Source organism: Cavia porcellus, unplaced genomic scaffold, assembly GCF_034190915.1.
Source record: "Cavia porcellus strain 051 isolate PalLab524CR breed Dunkin Hartley unplaced genomic scaffold, mCavPor4.1 scaffold_18, whole genome shotgun sequence".
In the NCBI taxonomy this organism is placed as follows: domain Eukaryota; kingdom Metazoa; phylum Chordata; class Mammalia; order Rodentia; family Caviidae; genus Cavia; species Cavia porcellus.
Genome location: NW_026947501.1, coordinates 11,783,736 through 11,809,811, shown reverse-complemented (window position 1 = coordinate 11,809,811; position 26,076 = coordinate 11,783,736). Strand labels below are relative to the sequence as shown.

At 36.6% G+C, this 26,076-nt stretch overlaps 1 protein-coding gene across 7 annotated transcripts in view; it reads right to left on the bottom strand.

The window, feature by feature from the left end:
• Ccdc85a (coiled-coil domain containing 85A) overlaps nt 1–26,076 on the bottom strand; it is a 176,151-nt gene that overhangs the window by 26,879 nt on the left and 123,196 nt on the right. For 6 of the 7 annotated variants that reach the window (XM_023564111.2, XM_063229430.1, XM_063229431.1 and 3 more), the window contains exon 3: nt 12,477–12,553. The exons of the other annotated variant lie outside the window; for it this stretch is intronic. In XM_023564111.2, the coding sequence (XP_023419879.2) occupies nt 12,477–12,553 (77 nt within the window). The remainder of the gene's footprint in view (nt 1–12,476; nt 12,554–26,076) is intronic. 7 annotated transcript variants of the gene reach the window in all.

Here is a 26,076-nt window from a genome sequence, read left to right as displayed (position 1 = left end):
GTTACGATTTGGGACTCACTTTGAAATACTGCAATTGACAAACTGATTTTAAAGGACAGCACTCCATCTGCCTGTCTACAGACTCCGTTTCACCACTGGCAGGAACTCAGTCTGTACCACCTGCCTCTGTTTTTTAAAACACAACCCTTCCATCTGGAGCCTAATAACTTTACAAGGATGTAAGACATAAATCCAAACATTGTTATGTCTTTACACTGGAGATGATCAAGAGAGAAGGAACCACACTTAGAAATGGAGAAAGTACGGCCTTTGTACCTAACAAGAATGAATTCACAAGCACTTAAACAGATACAATAGTTGTCTGGTGAAATTTTGTTAATTTAGAATTCATGATGTTAAGCAACCTAAAGTGACACAAACAGGCATTTATAAACAAAAACCTAGATGGTGTAGCATTTTAAAGTTTAAGGAATTACTATACCAAAGCAAAAAGGAAACAAAAACAAACTTTCTCCACATAGAGTTATAGATTTGCAGAACTAAATAGAAACTTCAGCATCCCCTGTAACATCCCTGTTTTATATGTCAGACACATAAGGTGCAGGGATATTAGGAGTATCCTCCAGGTCTAGCAACTAATTAAGGACAGATTCAAGCCAAAATTTAGTTCCTCGTCCTCCACTTTTCGGGAAGTTCATGGTGCCTCTTTTAAAAGAATCCAGGGTCATCACTGATTCTTCCTCAGTTTTCTAAATATGATTTAGTTATTATTTGCTTCTCTTTCATATAATGACAACTTTTACAGTGTGTTTCAAATGAAAGAAATTCATACATTTAAACTGCCTTCCTAAAGAATACAAATATTTGATAATCTTACATGTATTATACATATTGTGTTTATATTTAAGTAATATAAATGTTGCCTAGTTATTTTTGTCTACTTTTCATATAAAGGATACGTAATTACCAGTGATTACGAGGCACAGACTTTAATTGTGTTTACCAACTTTAATTTTTAAGCATTATTTTATACACGTGTTTGTCTTGCTCGGCAACAATAAGAAAGAACATAGAAATACAAGATTTATAGAGGAAAAAGGCCTAAACCTTATTATAGAAAAGGTCGAAGCAGAAAAGAACAGAACAGCTTGCTTTAGACACTTCTCTCCCATCAGTCAGACAGGAAACAACCTACAGCAGGAAACAGACACCAAGCGAAACTGTGTTTCATTGAGCTGCCACAAAGCCAATATCCATAATTTACTTTTTTCCTAATATTTTCATTTTTGTGGTATTCACAGAAAATTAAATTAAGTTTCAAAATCACAACTATGCACTGTTTTCTATGTTCTATGAGCTGATTACATTATGTATTAGAAATGGGAAGATAGTTTCATGTTTAAGTTTTCATTTTTGGCTTTACTTCAGAAAAGAAGAGTAGAAAACTACTTCTACTGCTACAGGCAATGTTGCATTCTTTTATAGTCACCTCTCACTGTGCCTGGATATTCTTTGGAATTTCTGATTCTAGTTAATACAATTAAGCAAGAAAGCCTGATGCTGAATAGGGTCCCGTAATTGTTTTGGCAAATTCTTCCAAGGATAGGTAATAAAATGTTGTATTCTTACAACTATTACAATTCAAAAATAAACTTCAATGTGCCCTACCAACAGAAAGAATTATAATGTACCAGTACAGTTAATAAGAAGACTACACTATTAAGTATAAATGATAGATAACACCCCTTGGTAATTCAGCAAGTGACTGCTAAACTCAGTAATTACATGCATCAAAGTATGGTAAGTAATTTGGTCATATTTTCTCTTTGTGCTTTTATTTCATTTATATTCCCTTATTAGACTGAGGATTTCTTAGGACATATCAGAGATTTATACACATGAAACTTTAAGCATGAGAGGATGATAGAAAAATGTCATCAACTCTGTCACTTAGAAAACCTTCATGCTAATTAGACAATTCTACAAATTTTACTCTGAAATATTCTCTAATAAGACATTTAGCTTTTCCTTAAATCCTGCCTTCATTCATTTAGCATGATTTCCCCTCATAAATTTACTATCTGTATTTGGTTTCCTCTTCTGTTCCAATAAACCCACACCACTTGCTTAGATCCATCTGTCTCCCGAAAACGCTACTAAAGTATCCACAAAACACTTTTTCATTTCTCTAATTGTATAAATCATCCACAAACACTTTTCAGGTGGTGGACTGACTTTCTTCTCAAATACTGTATCTAGGAGCAACAAATCTTTAATGGATTAACCTAATTTTTTCCTATCCATAGGATCTTGATTCTACCTAGGTTGTGTGAATTCATTAGGGTGGCTATTCGTGATGAAAAATAATAACAATCCTGCACATGCTATTTCTCAGGGTACTAGAATGGTAATTTTCATATAAATAACAAGGGGAAAAAAACACCATTTGTTTTAACCAGCCTGAAAATGTTATTTTGTGGGCTTTTGTGCAGTTACCCTAAAAGAACCATACATTTATGCCTCTGTGAGACAAAAAAATATTACTAAATACACATCAAGTCAGAAAATGTAAAAAGGAAAAAGAGGAAAAAACAATAAATAAATGTTTCCCCTGCAGAAGAGGGTAAGTGCATGAGGGGAAGGTGCATGTGAGAGAAGCCACCCCTCCGCCCAGCACACCACCAATCTGCCTGAGCAGCCAGGAGAGGTGAGGGAGGGCTTCGAGGAGAAGCAGGACTGAGGCTGTGTTGCCATGGAATTGACAAGCTCAATTTCCTTGGCTCCTGTGTACTCTCCTCAGCACTCTGGTAGAGATGACAGGTTCTGTTCCTTTGTTCAGAAATTGCTCTGGAAACAGCCCGACTCTTTCCCAAGGCACTGAAAGACTGCATTGTAAGGCCACAATGTAACCAAATTATATAAGAGGGAAGGTTTTTTTCATTTCTATTCCCAAAATTAGACTCTTCTGTGTATGTTAGCACACAGAAATAGAAACACTTGCTGCCAGGAGCCAACTCAGTGGGGATACCAGTCACCACGTCTCTCTGCTGAATGCAGAACCAGCGAGCAGGCAGTAGCAGGCAGGTCTGGTACCCTCACAGATTCTGTAAAGTGACTGTCAAATGTTAGTCTTAAGAAGTGGGTGGTTTGTTTCAAAAAGAGTCTCAGGGTCACAAAGCACATATAGGACTTGAAAAGCAGATATTAGTGCCAGAGCATTTAATCAAAGGAAACAGATTTCCCAATCAGACTTTTAACAAATGTACTTAATTGACTTTGGAGTTGCAGCAAACTGCTTGCTTTATTCACTAGCCACCTTTATGATGTAAAATCATCTTACGATTATAAGTCAATAAAAAGTAAGTGGGAATACCTTAAAAATAATGACATTTTACCTCAGAGTTTCTATCTGAATGCTTTCTGAAATCTTCAAAGGCAGCACTATTTTTATAATAAAATCATCAAGTAAGTACTCCATAGTACCCACTTAAAGATATTTAACATTTAGATATAATTCTTCACTGCAGATGCAGCACAAAAACATACTAGCTACAAGTGGATTAATAAATCCTGTGACTACTAAGAAAAGATAGTGGCATGAACAAAAAGATCTAAAGAAGATTTTATAAACAAACATATTTCAATTCTCAAACTTCAATTTTAAAATCCACCGGTGTAACTATCTGCCCCATACCCATCTCCAGCTCACTCTGAAAGGTCTCTCTGACCACATTTCTGTCACTCATGAATTTTCCCTGCAAATAAGAACATTTGAGACTATATAATAAATTTTTATGATTTTGAAGTGATGTGGAAATAAGTTCAAGAGAAAGAGGCCAGCAAAATTCACTTTTTTCATTTGTGATAGATACCATTGCTTTAAGTAAAATAGAACATTTTCCTTAAGGCAACAATGAATGTGTAACAAATTTTAGACGCCTAAACAGAATTAATGTTAGTTTTAAAGACAAATGTTTTAAGTAAATAAATTTGGTGATAAGAGGAACATCTATTTAGCAACACATTCTGAATTATATTAAAGGTATGAAAGGATTAGAGGCATGTGACAGTTATGTTTAATTATCAACTTGATTGGCATTGGAGTCACTCTGGAGATTAGCAAAGCATATTTCTGGCTGTGTCCGGGTGGGTCACAGATGTGTGACACTGAGTACTATTTCTACTCCCTCACCTCTCCTCTCTGTGTTGTTCTCCTGCTCTGCTTTTTGGTCACCATGAAGCTTTGCTCCACCATGTACTTTCACCAGCATGGAGCCAGCCAACCATGGACTGATCCCTCTAAAAACATGAGCCAAATAAAACAAATCTTCCTTTGAATAGTGTGTCAGGTGCTACAACCCAGCAATGGGAAAGCAGACAAACAGAAAACCACTACCAAGTTGGGTATTGTTGCTGTGATTATATGTGACCCTGTGATTCAGAAGTCTTTTGAACTGATTTATGAGACAAGTCTGAAAAAGTTTAGAGAATAAGACTTTAAAAAGTCTACAATGCGCTAAGCAGAGGCTGATGAGTGGTTGTTTGGAGCACAGAGGATCAGAATGCTGACAGGAAGGCAGAAAATAAAGCATTGTTTCCTGAGATTTCATTCAGAAAGTGAACTAGCTCCACTCCTGTTATACTCTGGTGACAAATTCTTTGCAGGAAGCTAAGTTTAAGCGAAGTGGACTTACTGATCTTGCAGAAGAAACTTAAAGGCAATCCAACATTTAGTCGTTGCCTCATGGGTACTGCTCACTGCTTTTAGTTAGATTTATAGTGAGAATCAGGCAAAAAGTAGAGCAGACAAATTTGAAACATTTACATATAAAGTTGGGGCCAGAGGAGGTGTGATTACTAAGGAAATAAGTACCACTAACAAAGAATCAAATACTTCAAATAGGAGTAAAAATAGTCACACCTTGAGGGCAACTCAGGAATTAGCAACATGCTGCTCATTACAGGCTCAAGGGTACAAAAATATAAACTTTTCATTTGAGAAGAGAGTCCCTAGGACCCTGTCTTTGTTACTTTGCTCTCACTGCTGGGACAAAATACTCAACACCCAAAGTTAAGAAAGGAAAGGTTTATTTAGTTCACAGTTTTTGGAGGTTTCAGTCCATAATCAGCTGGCTCAAAACAAGGTGGCATGGCACAGAGGCAACATTTTGAGGTGGCAGAAGACAGAAAAACCAGCAAGAGAAAAGATGGAGGGGTTACAAGTTTCTTTTTCTTCCTTATATTGTCAGCAGGCTATAGCCCCCTCACAGTAGGTATAGCATTGACACCATCTCCATACTCCTCCCTCTGCATAGGGATGAGGATGTTTACAAAATGAGGACCCTGCACCCTTCTGAGTCACTTACACTTATAAATTTCTCACACTGATACAATGTATCAGTCATTACCTTGGTACCAGAGAAGTGAGTTCTTTGTTGTGACTGTCCCTGACCATGTGGTTCAAGAGCCTTTGACAATGGCTTGTGTGGGGCCAGAGGTTTAGCTCAGCAGCGTAAGTGCCTGCTGGCAAACACAAAGTCATGAGTCTGATCCCCGATACCAAAAAAAAAAAAAAAAAAAAAGCAACCTGGACAATGGCTTGTTGGAAGAGTTCAAAAAGATTCAGCAATATCACTTGAAAGAGTGAAACTGGAACATCTTAGGCTGTTCTGTATGGGAGATTCTTGTCAGAGCTCAGAAGACCAGACAGCTAACAGAAATCCTACTGATAAAGCCCAGGCTCAGGAGGTTTCTGTTGGGAAGAACTGCACTGAGTGCTGGACTCCAGATGATGAATGTTATGGTTTGTCAAACGTTTGTCTGTATTTTGCTTGCAATCAGAGACTTTGCCTGAGACTAAGATTATAGGCAGTGAATTAATTAACCTCATGGAAGAACTTTCAAGGCAGCTGAAGGTTAAGGCTGTGGCATGGCTATTGTTGGGGGCTTTTAGCCAGATTTATGTTGAAAATCAAGAACAGAGTCCAGCTGGATAATTTAAAATGTCTTGAGTTTGGCTAGAAGAGAAACTCCAGTAAAACTGTGAACTGCCAAGATACAACAGAGGAGATCTTGATTGCTGAGAAGTAACAGGAGAATATAAAAGATGGCCTGAGGGTACCACAAAAATCAGCAAGTCTCCAATGTCTGCAGCTTCAAAACAGCAAAAGTGAAAGACTTTGCTTTAAGGAAAAAGCCACAGAGTATCAAGTTTCACAGCAATGGCAGCTGCATCACATTCCAGAATGGAAGCAGCATAGAAAATTTGTTTCTCAGAATTGGATTCAGTGTGTCCAGCAAACTAGGCACTTAACCTACATCCAAGAGAGAGAGGAAAGCCTGGCTACTGTGCCAACTGGCAGCAGACCTTGGCATCATACACATAGTGCTGGTTTTAGGTGCATGCAGAATGCAAGAACTATGGAGTTAAGAAGGCTTCCACTCTGATCTCAGAAGGTCTGGGAGGCCTGGGAGTGTACCTCTGAGAGGACAGTGAGTGAAGCTATGCATATAATGCCAAAGGTGCAATAGAGAACCCAGAAGCTTAGACAAGAAAGGAATGTGGATCATCTAAGGAAACTGCAAGGAGGAATCAAAGCCTGCACAGTACAGAGCCATTGGAGCTAAAACCACTGAAACAACTGTAGAGTACTGCCACTCAAGCTTTGAGGTTCAAAATTTTCCACAGATTTCCTTAAATAGTGCTCATGGAACTATAGGACTTAATGTTTACCCTGCTGAATTTCGGACTTGCTTTGGTCCCAATACTTTATATTTCCATTTTTAATTTTAAAATGAAAATGTTTATCTTGTGCCATTGAATGTTGGAAGTGTTTCACTTTTCATTTGTACAGGGACTTGCAGATAAGAATTTGCCTTACATTTTGGAGAGACTTGGACCTTCAACTTTTCAGCAGTGCTGAAATTGTTAGGATTTTGGCAACTCTTAGAGATGGGTTAAATGCCTTTTGCATAAAGATATGTGCTGGAGTCTTTGGAGGGCCAGAGGAGGAATGTTATGATTCTAATGTAATATAATGTTGATGAATACTGGTTCTTAAGCACATTTAAACCCGTGTTACAAATATTCAAGTTATGAAATGATAAGAATAATCACATCTTTCTATCTGAAAACTGATTTTAAAAAAATATATCTGGTTGCCAAGTTGAAAAGGGGTGGATTGTCAACTTTGGAAGCCTAGAAGCTTAACTAAGTAACTCAGCGGTTCTATATCCTGAGGTGTGGCGGTCTTTCCCTTACTACTGTAAGATGCTGTTCATTGTGTCAATTTGAGAAGTTTAGAAGTTTAATTAAGTGACTTAGCAGGGATCTGAGAGTCCTGACCCCGTGTAAAAGGAAGGCACAGAGATGGTGTGAGTGCTACACCCATCCATGGATGGGTAGGTTGCATACAGTATAAGGGAAGAAAAGAGGCTTGTCCTCCCCGTCTTTCTCTTGTTGCTTTTGCTGTCTTCTTCTGCCTTGACGTGTTCCCTCTGTACCATGCCACCCTCCCTTGGAGCCAACTGATTATAGACTGAAACCTGCTCAAACGATGAGATAAGTGAAACTTTTCTTTCCTTGCTTTTGGGCCTCAGTTATTTCTTCTCATCAATGACAGAAAACTAACTAACACAGACTTCCTGCTGAAAAAAGGTCACCTAGATAACTGGCTACCAGAGATTCATTCCATTCTGTTCAGTGACTCAGAAACTCAGAGAACACAGTAGTTCAAGGGGGCCTGGCAACTGCTTCCACCGATATCAGATATTGGTGTAAGCCATTTGGTGTTGGTTTCCCAGGTATGAGGAATGCATGGCTTGTAAGGTCTGGGAGGTTTCCACAAGATTAAAAAAAAAAAAAAGCCTGGGATCCTAGACAAGGAGTCCCAGAGAAGGAACTGCCTCAAGATATGAGGATGAAACAGAAGCCAGAGGGGAGACTACGAGCAGCCAGAGATGTCAGGAACATGTAACATCTCCAGAGGAAAGTTACAGTATGAGAACAGAGCTGGTCTAAGATAGGCAATGTAGGTCCTAATCAGCGAAGTGATAGGGATGGCTCCACCCAAACATCTTGCAAGTCACATGTTATCATTATGTGCATCCCATCTGATGGCAAACACAAGGTTGCAAAAATTAGTATTTGCCTTTCTGAGTTTGGGTATTACTTTAGTCCTACTTTTTATCCTGCCTCCTATTCTTCCCTTTTGAAATGAGCACATTCACCTTATATCACTATTCCTTAAGATTAGATAATTTACCTATTGTTTTTACAGAAGGTTACATCTGAAAGTTTGCCTCGACTCTCAGAAAAAACTTTAACTTGGACTTTTAAATCATGTAGGAACTACTGAGACTACAAAAAAGGGATTAGTGGACATGTCATTTTACACAGAATAGTAACAGAATGTTAAGTAGAATTATGACTTCATTTTCCATATTTGGAGATTTAAATATGGTTAAAAGAGATACATTTTGGTGTCAGATTAGCACAAGCAGTATGTGATAAGTAAGCTTAGTTATTAGTTTGATTGGTTTGGGAGCCATCCAGGGAATTGATAAACACACATGTGGGTGTGTCTAGGTTTGTCATGAGGCCTAATCTTGGATATTATATCTAGTCACTGTGACTTCCCTTTCTGGTATGATTATCTTGCTCTGCTTCCTGGTGACTGTGAAATGAACAACTTTGTTATTTTCTGTCCTTCTCTCATAATGTCCCTGACTTGGAGCCTGCCAATCAGGGACTGAATCGTCAAAACTGTGAGCCAAATTAGACTTCTCTTCCTTTAAATTGTGTATATCAAGTATTGTGTCCCATTCACCAAAAAGCTAACTGATACAAGGGAATACATAGGCTAGAAAGATCATTGAATCAGAACACCACCTCGGCCTGACTCCCTCCTTAATTTGCCAGCATGGCATTCTGTATTCTATAAAGATGATACGCCTTTATTTTAAAAAGAGATTTATTCTATATGATATGGAAAGCTCTACTCTGAAAATCTTTGAATCTGTAATCAGATTAACTTTATATTTCTAGGTAAGTATATACATAAAATAGATGTGTGCCTTTTAATTTTTGTATTAAATGCTTTAAAGTTACAACTTTACAGCATAATGCATCTGTTATTTATAAATCAATTATTTTATTATAAGTGACTATTAGATTTAAAAGTGAATAAGATTTCATAGATAACAACTACATTTAAATAATACACAATTTTCATTAGGGGTTCATATCACATCAAATTTACATCTAAGAGAAATGAAAGATTTTTCTGAGCATTTATAACATCATGTACATTAAGTTTATATAAAATCCTTTGAAATAATTTTTAATGTGATCTTAAAAATGTTCCCATTAGTTTATCTGCTCATGAAAAATATTCTAAATTCTCAATATCTTTATCATTTGTACCAACTTTTAAAAAGGTATTTCACTTTCAAATAATATTCTCACCAATAATACTAAAATAATATTTTCTGAAAATAACAAGACTATTTCTACCTTAGGATACTGCTGAAATATTATGACCACAAACCAAACAACAAGCATAGCTCAATATCCTTGCAGTGAGTATGGTCAGCACAATTGAGCAAGAAATTCTGCAAAAACCTGACTCCTTACTTTTTGTAAACCCCTCTTCCCTATAGTGCAGAACCAACTCAGTCTTTATCACCTTTCTCTGTTCTTCAACAATCCATCCTTCTGAAACTTGACAACTTTTCATGGGTATAAGCATGGACCCAGTCAAGGCTATATTTACGCCTGGACCTTTCTTCATAAAATTTAAGATTTGGGAACAACTGTGTCATTTACAAATGAAGAAATTAGTCCTTTGCCCTTTGACCAGAAAGAATCTCAAACATTATACCCATCATTTGTAACTTTAAATACATACATAGCTAAAGTTGTATTTTTCTATGAATGCACACAATATGAAGAATTAAAATAAGATTTTTTCCTGCAGGTCAATGCTTTACATAAGTAGCTTAAACTCTAAACTCTCAGTTAAAAACTGTGGCCACAGTCACAAAACATACTTGACAGATTTGAGATTCTTATGTGAGTTACATTCTTATTTCTGTTTACCCGAAGACAAATAGACATACTTTATAAATTTGGAAATTAAAAGAACTGTCTCCCAATCAAGGCATAGTGGCAGGTTTTATAATTAAAACTCAAGTATTCAACTACTGAGATTAATTTATGCAGGAATGTCAGTATTTTGCTTTGAATTGACCTTGCAAATCAGCTAACATCATGCAGTCAGAAATAGTTTCTGCAAGGAAATTTCATCAGACATATCTGTAACAGCATATTGTAAATAACATTTAAGAATAAATTGTGTATGCACTTGTGCTCTCCAGACCAAGTCTCAATCTTTCATGAGAATTCTCTTCACATGATTTGCACTGCTTCAAGGTTATTTTGCTGTTGTTGTTAACTCCTGAGGCTCATCTACCATCAGTGCTCATGACAGTTTGTACTTACAGAAGGTACAACTAGCAATTCTGTCATGTCCATTTTAGCTGTAATCCAAGGCAACAATATCTGACATAAAATTTAACAAAAATATTATTTTAAAAATAAGATCTATTATATTTTATATGTCCAGTCGTATATTTTAAACAATGAGTTTTCTTTCCATTAAAGCACTCTGACATGTAACTATCCATTTAAATCTAAAATACTGTTTTTTCATTTTGAACATCTCTAAAATCAACAAAAATCTGACATGTTATAATTGACAAATTTTTTTTCTTTTGTAATGATAAAATAATAGTGTATCCTATTGTAGAGCCAATCTTTCCTAAATATTTCTCAGTGGGAAAAAAATAAAAAACAAAGGAAAGACAACTTTCCTGACAGCAAAATAGCAACACATGTAAAAGCACATACTGAATATTTTAATGGAAGAAATTGCTTAATCTGCCCTAGTCTCAACTATGCAAAGGACAGTGCATTTCAATGTATACATATTAAGTATAGTGGAGGGTTCTTCTGATTGTCCCTTAACAATTTTAATACTAACTTTTACAGAGTTTTAAAAATCAATCTTGTAATTATTTTCACATTTGTTGTACCTCTTTTTAAATAAGATGGTATATATGCTACCATTTTAATGTTTGATGTGAGCTTCATTTTCCACTCAAGGAAGACTAAAAATTATTAGTCTAAAACTAAAAATTATTTCTTTTTTTCTACTTTTTATCTTTTATATTCTCAGTTGCCTGTGAAATGGTATAAACATATATAATAAACCATATTTTTAAGTTTTTAAACAGGAAAGAAGTTAGATGTTTTCAATCAAGGGCCCTAGAACAGTTAGACCTGAATCCAATATAAAGGCAAACAGGCAGCAAACAAACCCCTCCCCAAAGCCAATTCTACCAGTATTTTATTTCATGACACAAACAATCTCTTCTGCCATTATAAATTTTAACACGCCAATGGTGAGAGAAAGAAGAGAAGTAGATCTACTAATCTCATAATTTTTATTTGGCCAACTGAAGAGAGAGAAAACATTCCTCCACAGAGCACATGATACCCCAAATCATATTAATGAGCAAAATGATATTAAGAACAAAACAAGACTGAAAAGATTTACAGTGTCTTTCCAAAGAGTCTTAAATATTTAAACTTCTTCTGTTGAAATGTAAATGCATTTGTCTTTTATTTAAACTACTGTGTACTGGTTATTTGAGCAGCAATTTTCCTTTAGTCACTTATATAAGAAAGCAGAAAGGCTGATAGAAATTAATTGCTTAGAAAACTCTATTTTATAAAATCTTAAAACGCATTACTGCCTTCATATCTATAATGGAAGCTAAGCTAAAGTCAGTAGATTTCTGCGACTTCTCAACAAATTATTTTCTAACAACCACCACCTCAAAAGACTAGCGTCATTCTTGTAAATTTAACAGCTCATGGAAACAATTTTTTCTAGTGAAATATTTAACAAGACATTAGACATTCCAGAACAAATACCACTGTATATTCATCAGAGAGAAAAAAATAGAGTCCTCAAATAAAAACTCAATTACTGACATTGCTTCATTATACAAGAGTTCGATTACATCACAGAAAATTTCAGAAAGTACTAATTAATTAAGATACAAAAACTTTATCTATAGATTTATTGCTCACAAATTAGTAAGCTTTGGATTTAAAAGAGTCCCTTCCTTACTATCTACAGACTACAGGCATAATGTATATAATGATACTAAAGATCTTTATCTTCCATTTAATCTTTGTTTTTTCTTCCTCTTTTTAAAAATCAGTTCAACTTCTTATTTCAGACATCCATAACCTTTAGCATACCACTTAGAAACCTGGATAACATGATGGCCATCATGGAACATAATCACACTCTACGAGATGAATGGCTATTTACAAAATGATTTCTAGCACTTAAAGAAGAACATGTAATTGAGACTTTTCATTTCAAATAAACAACTGCAACTCAAATGACACTGACTAGCTACGCGCTTCTGAAGTCACCCACCTGGGGCAGCATGCGATTCTCCTCCTCCAGCTGTCTTACTCTGGCCTCCAGCTGCCTAACATAGGACAAGGTTGATTCTAAAATTAAAAAGAAAGAACTCACATTATCCACAAAGATCGCGTCTGGTGCACTGTCAGGATTTCTTTCCGCTTATTTGTCTAAATTAAACTAAGCAATTTCTTTGTCTATTACTAAAAAAAAAAAAAAAAAAACAGGAAAAAGATTCTCCCCAGAGAAACAAGAATAGAAGCTACTGAAACCACGAGCAGTTTTAGACAATTGTACAGAATTAAGAAGTATTACAGAAAGTTCTAAAGGAGAGTTCAGGCTTTTACACACCAGCCAGCCCTCCGGACGGTATCTCACAGTCATCTCACAGATATTCAGCCCTGTTTTCTCAGTTTGGGTAATTTGTGCCACATACTTTTTTGGAATGTGCTCCATAACCAAAATAAACTCTGAGGCCGTATTAAAATAAGAGGAAAATGCCAAATACCTAGTTTCCTTCATTTTTCTAGTGAACATTTCAAGTTTTAAGAGCAATATTTGTTCTTCTCACAAGTCTATAGAACTCAATAATTCAGAAAAGAATGACAGTGTTAAACATTTAGATTTTTAATTTGATTCTGCCTGAATGTGACACAGACCCGAGTTTATCCCAAATGTTTAGGTAAGCCAGGGCATATGCACTGAAATTGATTATTGTCCCTAATTCCTCACAAATTTAGATAATCAAAGGTCAGAATCAGTATCTTTTCTCATTTCTGAAACTTTTTGGTCAATAAAAATGGTCACAGGTAGAAAAAATAGAGCTTCCTTTTGCAGAGCAATCTGACAATAACTCATCTCCATTAAAATGAACATATTTAAGTGCATCATACAGTAACAGAGTTGCAAGTCATTCATTTTAAATATAATACAATTTACACTGCAACAGAATCCCTCCAGTCCATAGTTAATAGTGAAGCAGCAACACCTCTCAGGGTTCCTTTTCTTTGGCCTCAAAAATCACAAAATGCAAAAGAAAAAATAGCAGTACATTTAAGAGGCAGTTGTTTGGAGCATCTAGTAATCTGAAGCTACCATACCCATGCAGCTTTAAAATTTTGACCTGAAACTCTTCGTTGGAATTCATTACTTTTTTACACAAGAGCTGCATATTTTAACTTCAATTCTTTTTTGTGCGTGACTTCCAAAGCAACAATTTCCGAAGCAACAAGCTAACATTTTATTTTCATATCAGAAGTGCCAATCTTTAATTCACAAATGTGATTAAGCTCATTCCTGCTATAAACACAGCATACATACTTAACAAAGATGTGCAGAAAGCATCCATCAATGACATTAATATAAGAACACACTGACCTTATACTGATGGAGTACGTAAGGCTTGAGCATTCTTTAAAACATAAGGCAAACAAAACCAGAGACTGTGCTAGAGACATGCTTTTATTTTAGCTTAATAAAATCGATGCTGCTTTATGGAATTTTCCAAAGGGTGAAAAAGAAAGCATACAGCATAAATGAATAGCAAAATTATTGATTTCATGAGCCTGCTTTACTCTACCAAATGAATAAGTGATTTGCAGATCATCAAGATATGAACATAGATTGCCTGATCTGCACAGCTTTGCAAGCCCAGCCTACGATTCAAGAAAATCAGCCATTTGCTAAGGACCATCCAAATGAAAAATTGATTGGCAATGTTCTTCAAACCACAAAAAAATAAAATACCTTTCACCTTCATTCATGATTTATGGTTTAGCTTTATGGACCCTACAATGCACTATAACTAAGGATGTGAATCTTTAATCAGTGAGACAGACTATACAGAGATATTTAGCCAATACTTTAAAAAAGCTACTGAATACTCTTTTTTTAATTGATAATATCTTCCGGTACTTTAACCTATTTTTCTTATTTAAATCTTTGCAGCTTATATATTTGATAGTTTTACTAAGTCTCCACTTAATAAAATTATGGAGAAAAATTCCCAATTTTGGAAACATTTTCTAACTTCCATTTTCAATGCTAATTATAATGGATCAAGTCCATATCTTCATTCTGAAGCACTTGTTAAAAGTACACTGGGATATGAAGATGTAGGAAGCAGTTTTAAAAAGCTAATTTTTTTTAAAAGAAGGTAAAACTAAACCTAACAAAACAGAAGAAAACAGATCATAAGAAAACAGTTTAATTAGAAACACAGATTTCAAAGCAAGACCACTGGAGATCTTCACTGTCTTATCATATTGTCTCTTGTTTTCTTCCAAATAGGTGTCCATATCTTCACACACACTGAATTCATACTGAACAAAATAGTACTAAACTGATCAGAACAGGATGCTGAAGGCATTTTAGGTCTTCTAGACCAGACAATAGGGAAGTCAACAATGGCTGACATAATGTCTCATGTTCTCTTCAAAATAACTGTCCATATCTTTACATATGTTGAAATTAAACAAAAGAAAACAGACTAATATCACTCTGAACACAGAATAATAGTATTTCTAGATTTTATAACATGATGCTACAGAATTAGCACTAGATATCTTAGTGTCTCTTCTTCAGAGTATCTGTTCATTCCAATGTGCATTATATAATCAATTCTCGTAAACTGTTTAGAAGTTCTATGCATGTGTGAATCTCTACATGTACACCTATCCTCTCTGTATTAGAGGGAAAAACAAATCAAACAAGATAACAAAACAAATTTCTAGAAAAACATGAAACGAAGAAGACATATAAAACCACAAAAGCAAAGCAAGTTTGAGCTCTTCTGTTTAAAAGTATTCATTGTTTTACTGCCTTGTGTGAGACACTGTTCCAGAGTTCAGAGGAAGAGAAGACCAGTCATTGTCAACTCTTAAATTTCTCAGTACACTAATTCCCTTTTAGGATCATAAACTCAAGTGCTGGGTTCCAGATGTGCCTCTTAATTGATCCAGGCTCAGCATTCCTGTTGTAATTACTGTATTACTTAACACTTAATGAATACCCTAAATGAGAACTTTCCCTAGAGGGCAGAATCAAGCAGAATAGCTGACTGCATGTCTAAGATAGAGTACTCAGGACATTCACTGTTTTATTCAGTAAGAAACTGTTCAGCATCCTGCAATGGAAGTAGAGTAAGAAAGTACTTTGCTGGAACATGGTATAGATCAGCACAGGTCTCTGGGCCCCTACATGAAGAGGGACTGTATTGTTAAGCCCCTGAGATTTCAAGGTTTATTCTTTACTGCATAATAGGCCAGCAGAGCCTGACTAGCAGTACACAACAATAATATAATAGAAAATATATAAACTATTTTTAAAAAACAGGATTATTAGAAACTTTAATTAATTAATTCACCTTCTGCTACCAGTTTGACCATTAGAAAATAATTGGTAGTATCTTCTTATAGTGTAAGAAAAACATGGAGGCCCCTGGGCATTGGAGCATTTGACCATGTCTGCTGCAACACCAACCCCTCCTTCTTTGTCTTTGAATTTCCTGTCTCAAAGATGACAACATTATCCAAAAGGAGCTGCTGCACATTGACCTAAGCAACATGTCTGACAAAAACTGGCAACTTTTAAACTCAAAATGATTATGAGAAAATTGCATTACAATGTGCTATACTTTGAAGCAACCATAATATTTTATATGAGGGACTGATGGCTTCATGAAACTGTGATTTCAGTCGGGGGGTTAGCTCAGTGGCACCAGCACTTGCCTCGCAAGCGCAAGGTCATGAGTTTGATGCCCAGTACCAAAAAAAAAAAAAAAAAAAAAAAAAAAAAAATCCTGCGATTTCAGGGTATCATTTTGAATTTGAGAATTTTGAGAACGAAGCTCTTAAAAAGCTTAAAAAGAGACAAATATTCTGTTACAAACTCATACATACATAATACATTAAAGAATGACCCTATATTTAAGAAACCCATAACAAATAGGAGGAAATATAAGGGAAAAAATAAACCAAGAAAGTATTATGAAATTCAGCACTAAATCATGTGAGACAGGAATAAAAAAAGATCAACATGGACTTAAATTCTTACAAATAAATCAGCAGAATTATAAGCCAGACACACATACAGAACAGAGTGGACAAGGTCCAAAAGCCGAAGACAAATCTATAAACAGACAATAGAGGAATCACAGGACAGAAGAGAAGAGCCCTGCGGTAGAGGACAGGGACCAGAGCCACGCTATGTTCTGCAGTCACAAATCCGGAAAAGCCAGCATCAAATCATAGTAATCCAGGTGATGATTTGTTTCTAATCTCTGCAAAAGATGTTTATTTCTCTTTCGATCCTGAGAAACCTATACACATTTAGTGCGACTGTTACATGACATATCAAGGTGAGAAGCAGCTAGAATGCAGGAATGCCTCGCATCCTAGTAGAGCCCAGTTCTGGGTGTGTCTGTGGATGACTGGGTCACAGGTCAGCACGGAGGGCAGAAGAGCAAAGGGAAGAGGAAGGAAGGGTCCTCATCTCCGAAGAGCTCCAGGCATCGCCTTGCCTTTGTCTCTGGTTCTTCAACAGGTCAACACAGGCACCCATAGTGACTCCACAGTGAGCTTCCAGGCCTTCCCCCTTGGCCTGGAGCTGCACCCTTGACCCCTCTCCTGCGTAGCTCCAGTCTGGTCGATCTAAGCAGCTGCTGGATCTTCTAGCTCTCCTGCAGAAAGGCAGCCACTGTGTACTCGCCTATCTCTGATCCTGAAAGCCTATATAATACTTCCTATTGCATAATTATACGTATATTTTCTATTGATCTCATTCCCTTAAAGAACTCTAATTGCTGTACCTAACATTAGAAAAGTAACATAAAGCAAATTATATTGATTTTAAAACCCAATGACATTCTCAAGATATTCTTGTTTGATTGTCTTGTTTTTTTTTTTTTTTTTGGTATCATAAATCAAACTCACAACCTTGCCCTTGCCAGGCAGGTGCTTGTGTCACTGAGCTATATCCCTCTCAAGGTATTTTTGGGTACACGGCTTAGAATTTCTAAGCAGAAACCATTTCTCTTCATGTATCTCACATTACTATGACCCTTTATGTAAAAGTTTGTGCTCTTACAATAAAACAAGTGTCATAAATACACATAAGAATTCACTGAATCTTCCAAACGACTCCAATGTTTAAAGGAGAATGTACTATACGAGGTTCCCCAATCTGTCCCTCAATTTCTCTGACTAGTTTTGCAAATAAAAATTAACACCTAGGGAATAGTGAGCCTGGCATCTCAATACCAAGGATTAGTCCGATATATTCAAAACATTTTGTTTCATTGCCAAAACACCACAAGTAATTCCTATCTCCACACAGATAAATTCCTTCTCCTTCCTGACTTTAGATATTCTTCATGTATGTACCTTTACAATAACTAGATATTTTTGGATCATATCTTTGACTCAACTTCACTTCAATTTACCTGAAACATATTCAGTCATATAAAGGAACCTGATTTTTTTTTCTCTGCTAATTTGAAACTACTCAGATCAAAATATATAAAAGTTCTCTATACCATTTTTGGGTTTCAAAAGCAGCTTTCCTCTCCCTATGAAAATGTTCATTATGAAATCACTCATGAATTACTCTGATTTTTGTACATAAAACATTTCTCATTGACAGTTACCTGTCAAAAGTTTATAAAAATTCCAAATAGTTTTGATTAGATGAAGCACTGTGGTATCTCCAAAACTTTAGGGCAGAAAATAAAAATCTAGCTAGAGTCCTTTGTAATGCAACCTGCAGCACTTCTAAGAATGTAAAAGAGGAAATCATCTGGAAGGCCATGGAAGCCATGGACACAGAGAAGTTAGCTTTTTTGAGGCTAAGAAAGACCAGCGGCTGCAATGCTTGTCTCGTCCAAACTTCACGTTGAAAACTGTTGTAATATTATTAAGAGGTGACACCTCACAGAGATGAGGCCATGAGGGCTACTCCCCTATGTGTGAGATTGGTGGTCCTCTAAAAGCACAGATTTGGTCCACTCTCATCCTCTTGCCCTGTGGCCGTGCAACAACACAAGGTGGTCCTGGCCAGAAGTTGCTTCCTCAGGCTTGCTCTCTAAAAGTATGAGCCACTAATTTCTGTTCATGATAATTATTCAGTTTCTGATATGGAGTAAAAGATGGACAATGAAGGCATATCTCAGCAGGAGATCCCAAAAGCCGCATGATTTCCAGTTTATCTGAAATTCCTTCAATAAAGCCCAAGATCAAAAGACATGCCTGGCACTAGCTCCCCATCAATCCCTCTGTTAGAGGCTTTTACATATTCCTAAGGAAATTATCTCAGAATTTTACATTTAAACTATTATTAGGTTCTAATAAAAAGTTTTTCTTTCTTCCTTCGGCAACTAAAGGTCAGTCTCCTCCTTAGAATTCACATTAGCTCCAGAAGTATAAGTGATTATATTTCACACTGTAATTTGATGGTTTTCTTATTTTAAAAAAATCTTGCTGGAATCAGCATTTTAAGATTTGCCTGGACATTTAATTCACACTGTCTTATTGACAGTGATAGGGTTTTTAATGGGGCTTTAATTACCTTAAATAAGTAAAAACTGGTATCGGGTCTTTCCCTACTCTACCTATGAAGCAAATTTCACCTTCCTAAGGCCCTTCTCTCTGCCAGCCTGAGGAAGATACGAGATACCCACCTCTACCCTTCTCTTCCATGAGGAAACCTGCCCACTTTGTCAGTGGCCTAGATTTCTTCTAGCTTCTGCCGTACCTTCCTCCAGCCACAAATACTTTCCCAATTTCACTCTGCCTGGGCAAATGTTCCCTGTTCATTTACTCATACAATTAAAAAGACCTCTGGAATATTGAGAGTTGCCAAAGATTGGGACACACTGCTTTATACAATAACGTGTTCCGTGTTGTCAGATCATGTTCAGAGAAAGTTCAATGAGAAGCTGCAATTTCTACCTGTGAGTACTGTTGGGTAAATCAGTTTTAATTCTTAGGATCAAGAATCCTACAATTCTAAATTCTTCCCACTCTCTATGCCTCTTCTGGTTTTTCTTCTTCTCATTTACTGAATGTTTTATGATTTCTTTAATTAAATTCCCATAGTGCTATTTCCAATATTTGTCAAAACATACTGCATGAAAATATTCCCCCAACCCCAACACACTGATGGTGGAGGTCCCTGAGGAGGTTAATGCATACTTGATGATATGCTTTGATATTAAAATACCACCACTCAATAATTATTATGGGCCACATGCCAGATCCTCTCCTAGGTACTAGAGATACAACAGCAAGAAATAGTGAGGAGATCTCAGTGCCATGGAGCACACAGACCAGCAGGGAAGACAGACAATGAAGAATACAGCTAAATAAAATACTACACGAAAATGAAATGCAAAAAACCACTAAACAGAGTGGTAGGACAGAGCAATTTTGAGAAGACAGCAGGGCCTGAGAAGAGCTTTCTGAAAACTATGACTTGCAAGAGTTGACTGCACAAAGACCTTGAACAGGGGAGATTCCGATGGCAGGAAAGGCAGAGTTCAGCCCTGGCGATGAATGTCCAGGTTCCGGAACCCAGTCATGATGGGAGAGGTGACAGGACCTTGAGATGAGAATATATATGTTCGTTCCCTCCTTCACTGCTTGAGTTTTCAAAGCCTTGTGCTCTTTGCTAGCTGTTTATCGTAAGATCTAGCTTTCTTCATTTGACTATTAGGCTTTCCTTTTAACAAAAACCATCCTATTATTTATGGCTCTTCTTTCTAACTCTCTAATTCCTATCCCTTGGGAAATTCTGCTGCCTCTACCTCTGAAATATTCGGGGATCTGTACCTCACAAGAGAATAACCAGAATGTCAGTTCCGCCAGGCACGAATCGCCTAGGTGTCCCTGCTTCTGTTCTTGCCTCCTCCCCGCCAGCTTAAATCATTCATTCATAATCTGCTTTGAATCCATGGCAGCCAGAGCCTCTTGCTAAAGTGTAAATCTGATTACATCATTCTTCGCTACACACTCTGAAGCAACTCACCATTTTCCTCCACATAAAACCCAAAGTCCTTAAAAGGCCCAGCAAGGGCCTCCAGGATCCACCATTCACTCTTCCAACCTTCAGCCATCAGTAGCTCTGCTCCAGCTACAGGACTGACTCTCTGTTCCCAGACACAGTACGCATGCTCCCCTGGGGGGATTTTGCTTGAACTGTCCCCTCTTCCTGACATGCCCTTTGTCTAGACCACAATGGGAACCACCTTCTCAAGTTTTAGGAGTCTTTCAACTTAGTGAGACCGGCCCAGTCTTCTTAGCTACAGTCTGCTGTCGCCTCCAGTCCGCTACCCCTCGCCCCCACACCCCTGACCTCCCTGACTCTATTGCACATTACTTTTGTCAAATCGCTTTATCATCTGCTATCATGTAAATTAGTGTGTTCATATGTTATGCCTATTGCATAAAGGTCATTTCTCCCCAGCACAATGTAAATTTCACAAGGCTTATCAGTTTGATGGCAAACCCGTCAGAGCTTTCGGTGATTTCAGCCCACTGTAGTACACAAGGCACAGGTCACCGCCACTGAGTCACAGATCTTTGTCTATAGTGTTGAGTGATTGAGTTCAAGTGCCTAGAACAGGACATGGCACAATAAAATTTTATGGAATGAATGAACCAACCACTTACATAGACAGCACCTTGAAAGTAAATTATTTCATAACATATTTCAGCACTTCTGGTCATTTCAGGCGAGACAGAATTTGTATTTAAATGAAGCCTACTACTAATTCTGTTGTGTTATTTGAAAATCATTCTACAGAACGTTTAACTTTCGATGGAAACTTTGAACTGGTTTTCAAATTACGTCCGATCTAACCACTTGGGAGTAATTACAATAAGAAAATCTGAAATATGTTTTCTCTAGGCTCAAACTACGTGTGTGTGTGTGTGTGTGTGTGTGTGTGTGTGTGTGTGTGTTTGTCGCTGTGTGTTGGGGAGAGAATTACACTACAGTCTGAATGTCTGTGTCTCTACAAAACTTTATATTGAAACTAACCTCCACAGTGATGGCAATAAGAGATGGTCCTCTGAGAGCTTATTAAGTTATCAGGGTATGGGATTAGTATCCTTCTCACACAGGTTTGAGAGAGCCCTGTTGCCTTCCCAACATGCAAGGGTAAATAACCAGTGCAATCCATGAGGAACGGGACCTTATCGGACAGTACATCTGACCGTGGCTTGATATTAACATCCTATCTTCCAGAACCATGAACAATAAATTTCTCTTCTCAAACATCACCCAGCCTAGGGTATTACTGTCATAGCAAGCTAAGGGAAGGAGGACACAGGTGGGGGGGAGAGGGGGGAGAGAGACAAGGACAGAGAAATAACTGCAAGGAAGAGTGAAAAATGATTATTTCTACCACTAAAGTCTTAGAATAGCACATAAACGCCCTTCACCCACCCAAATCTGCTTAAGTCTTTTTGTTTGTTACTAGTATCCCCTGGAAGGACTCACAGCTTTTCCCAGCCACCCTCCCCTCAGCCTTCCCATGAGAATCCTACCAAGTGTGGTGGGGAGCTAGCATAGCTGGGGGGCACTACACGGGGAGGCTGCCGGCTGGGGAGAACCAGGGCAGCGGTCCGTATCTGAAAAGGGCGTCTTTCCGTGTGAAGGCAGAAATCTGTCATTTCAACAGAAAAGAATACGGGAGCAATGCACTGTCTTATTTATCTTAATTAGAATGAAGCCTGCAAAAAAACTAAATCATTTTCCAAGCATGGTTTTGACAGAAAAATCATGAGTATTATTCTTCTATTGCCATGTAAGTGCTACATTTTCCAAAATAGTGCTGATTTTGTTTCACTTTCTATTTTCTATGATGAATTTGTTATTTTCTAAATAGATCAAAGGAGATATAAAATAGGATTTAGGTACAAATCAATTTAGACATCAGAAAAAAGTCAGTCTATTTCCTCAATTTTGCACCAGAAAATAATTACCATTCAAATTTCTCAAGCCCTAAATGAATTTTTTAAATGGAGTGGTGGCATTTTGTTCCATATTTGCTATCCTGCTGGCCTGATCCTTGATACTATGGATTTAATGTGTTCCCCAAATTTCATGTGTAGAAAACTTAGTCCCTGAAGTCATATAGTAATGGGGTATGAGAGATGGGAGCCTCTGGGATGTGATTGGGCAGAACTCTGATGAAAAGATTAAGTCTTTCATAGGTTACTGCGTTACTGAGTGAATGACCTCATCAGAGGAGCAAGCTCTCACAGGCATGCTTTCTCTGTCTCACTGCGTAATACAATTCACCTTCATATTCTGATGCAGCAAGAAAGTTCCCACCAGAAGTCAAGCAGATGCCAGCACCTGGCTTTTGGAGTTGCTGCTCTCCAGGACCAGAAATATATTTCTTTTATAAATTACCAAGACTCCAATATTCTAATACAGCAACAGAAAATGGAATAAGACACGGAGAATTGGTACCTCACTGTTACAGATTCTACCTCCTTCTCTAAGGAGATGCTCTAAGTTGCAAAGCCTTTAAATATGGTTCTTTTTCCAAGACTTGTATGACTATCACAGTGCTAGTTGCTAACGATGTTCAGTAACACTGGTGGATGAATGCGTGTCCTTCTGGTTTGTGTTCCCAAAGACAGTTTGAAGCAGTTAACTCAAAATACATTTCCACCTTAAAACCCACAATAATAAGCGATCTCACGGAAGCCTGGCTTACAGTAGTTTTTATGTTTTAAAACCTCATTCACTATCATTCTTCTCTTTGAAACTGTCAGCCCCACAAAGGAGGTAGCAGGTAAGTAACAATAAATTGGGCTAAGAACTTGTAACTACATACATGGAAACTATTTCAAACTCTAAAGAGCTATTCATCATGAGTACCATTTTAAATGTTATTCAGGGTTAAATGTGTCATACTTTCCACTGTTATGCTGCTGTTGTTAATGTCATTTCCCAGAGAAAATGGCTGCTTTTTTCTAATACCAGAGTATAAAAATGGGTGTCATTTTAATAAATGAAACACTTTTCGTTAAGGCATGTGGCCCTTTGTAAGTGTATCTCGTTGGTATTGCCAATAAACACACAAGGAAAGAAATCTATGAAATATAAATTTTCAAAAAAGCTAATCAACAAAAATGTTACATTTTTCTTAGCACAATTAATGTACCTTTTTATATTTTTAGATGTTTTACATGCCTACATGTGCTTTTTATTGCCATATTTTTGAGAAAAATTAAAATAATTTTTATCAAATTGCATATCAAACTATCACTAATTTGAACTCCAACTTGAAATTAACAAAGTTATCATAAAGAGTAACCTATGCATAATCTCTGCATTAGTTATGAAATATTTGGCAACAGAAACTCAGTGATAATACAAAAATTACCTTCTATAAGGAACATAATGTGTTTGCAACATTATAGCAATATTTACTTTACATGAAGTGATTTTTTTCAAATAATCTAGTTAGTTTAGATGAACTAAACTGGAAAGACCTCACATTTTTGTTATTCTCGGTATGTTAGCTGTTTCAACATATTTCCAAGTCCTTTATACTCACTATGAGATACTATGTTAAGCACTTACTGTATTCTAGATGCTCTGTGTGCTATAGACACTTCATTGAAAATAATCAGGGTACTTACTCTCAAGGAACATTCTTGTGGGAAAAATAGACAGGCATACATGCACAACACACACATAAATGAGTGCTCAGCTCCCCTGCATACAATAGCCCTACTTCAGCGTGTATCTACATCATCAGACACAATTCCAGACACTAAGGTAAACACCCGGAAGTGAATGTTCCAAGCAGCAAGAACAAGATGTGATCAGTCTCTAAGATGGAAATGAGCTGGAGCCATTTAAAGTATATAACAAAGGCCAGAATGGTTAAAATGAGTTCTTGCAAAAATCAAAGAATCAAAAAAATTATAAAAGAACCACACTGTCCAAGCATCTTATCTAACAACAGTATCCTAAGCATACTTAAATATCAAGTTTTTTTAAAACTGCCATTAATAAAACTGAACGAAAAGGAATCTTAGAAGTTCTGTTAAATATACTCCACAAAAGTTAACCTGGATATGTTCCCACTCTCCTTCATGTTCTTTAATTTTACAGATACTTTAAAATACAGTAAGTGAAGAAAGAAAGTTCTGGCCAGAAAATATCTGCTGACTTTGGAAGTCATCTGTGTTCTTCTGGTCTCACAAAGAGTCTATCACTTCGTCATCACTGAACAGTCAGTCAGTAGGCAACAACAGAAGAGTGAATTCTGTCACACAGACAAATCAGGTGACACAAATACTGTAATGACTAAAAACTTGAACTTGATCATTCTGCTAAAAGAGCACATGTGTTTTTCACATGCATTAATGCATTTGATCTTCACTACAAAACGGAGAGGCAGGTGCTCTACCCCATCTTATAGATGAAGAGTAAAGAGTTTGAGAGGTTAAGGAATGTCTCAAAACTTACAGAGCCAGTAGGCTGCAACTCTAGAAATCAACCTAAGATCTGTCCCAGCAAAGCCCACCACTGCAGCATTATAAATATTCCTTACTGCAGAGATACAAAATAAAGGCCAAAGTAAGCAATCATCACAGAATTGAGTACCCCTAACAGTTTACTTGATTTAAAGGTTATACCTGAATGCCACATTATCATTCAACTGTTACGCTTCTGGGAGCTATGTAAACTTCACTTCCTCTAAAAGCCACTAACTGTAACATCATGGTGTCTTCAGTTTTGAAGTCAGTGCAAGAGAAGAAAAGTTTCATAGCCAACAAAAACCAAGCCACCTTCAAACAAATGCCTGAATCTTTTAAGTCATTGTCAGGCATCATCCATACAATGTAATCTATGTGAACTTTCGCAAATTTCTTAAAACTCTATTCTCAAACGTTCATTGGCTTAGAAGAAAATAAAGAACACCAATAAATGGTGGTTTATACTGGCTTGTTCATATTTCAGTTTTTAAAAGAGCTGCTTTATATGATCTCTGCTGCTTACAGTTTCACACAACTAGAGAACCCAGTAAAATATTCATACTTAATTTAAGGTATGCTATTACCATTATTCCTGGGTGATAACAAAATAAAATTTCATGCATGCCACCTAACACTAATAATGAAACTTCTGGACAGAAATTAGTTTTTCTGCCAAATCAAATCTCAATGCACTATTTTTAAAGTAGTTATTCTTGACATAAAATCCTGTGGACTCTGAAGTATGTATCAGTGTTCATGATACCTCAGAAACTGAAGTAAATTTAATAAAATGATGTGCCTAAAATAACTATAATCTTCACATAATGGTTTCTTAAACTAAATACAATTACATAAGCCTGTAATTACACATATAACAACCAAAAGGGAATATTAAATTCATTTTGGCAAAACAATGAATTCTGTTAAATTTGTTTTGCTTATACAAAATTTACAGATTGATTTCATATTACCCTAGAGATGGGTAGAGTATAAAATGGTATTCCTGAGTCAATTAGTTTTATTCACACTCACAAAACAGAAGAATGCTTCTTTCACTTCCAAAGCATATAGAATTGAAAATTTTTAAGTTTCCACAAGTCATCTTTTCCCCG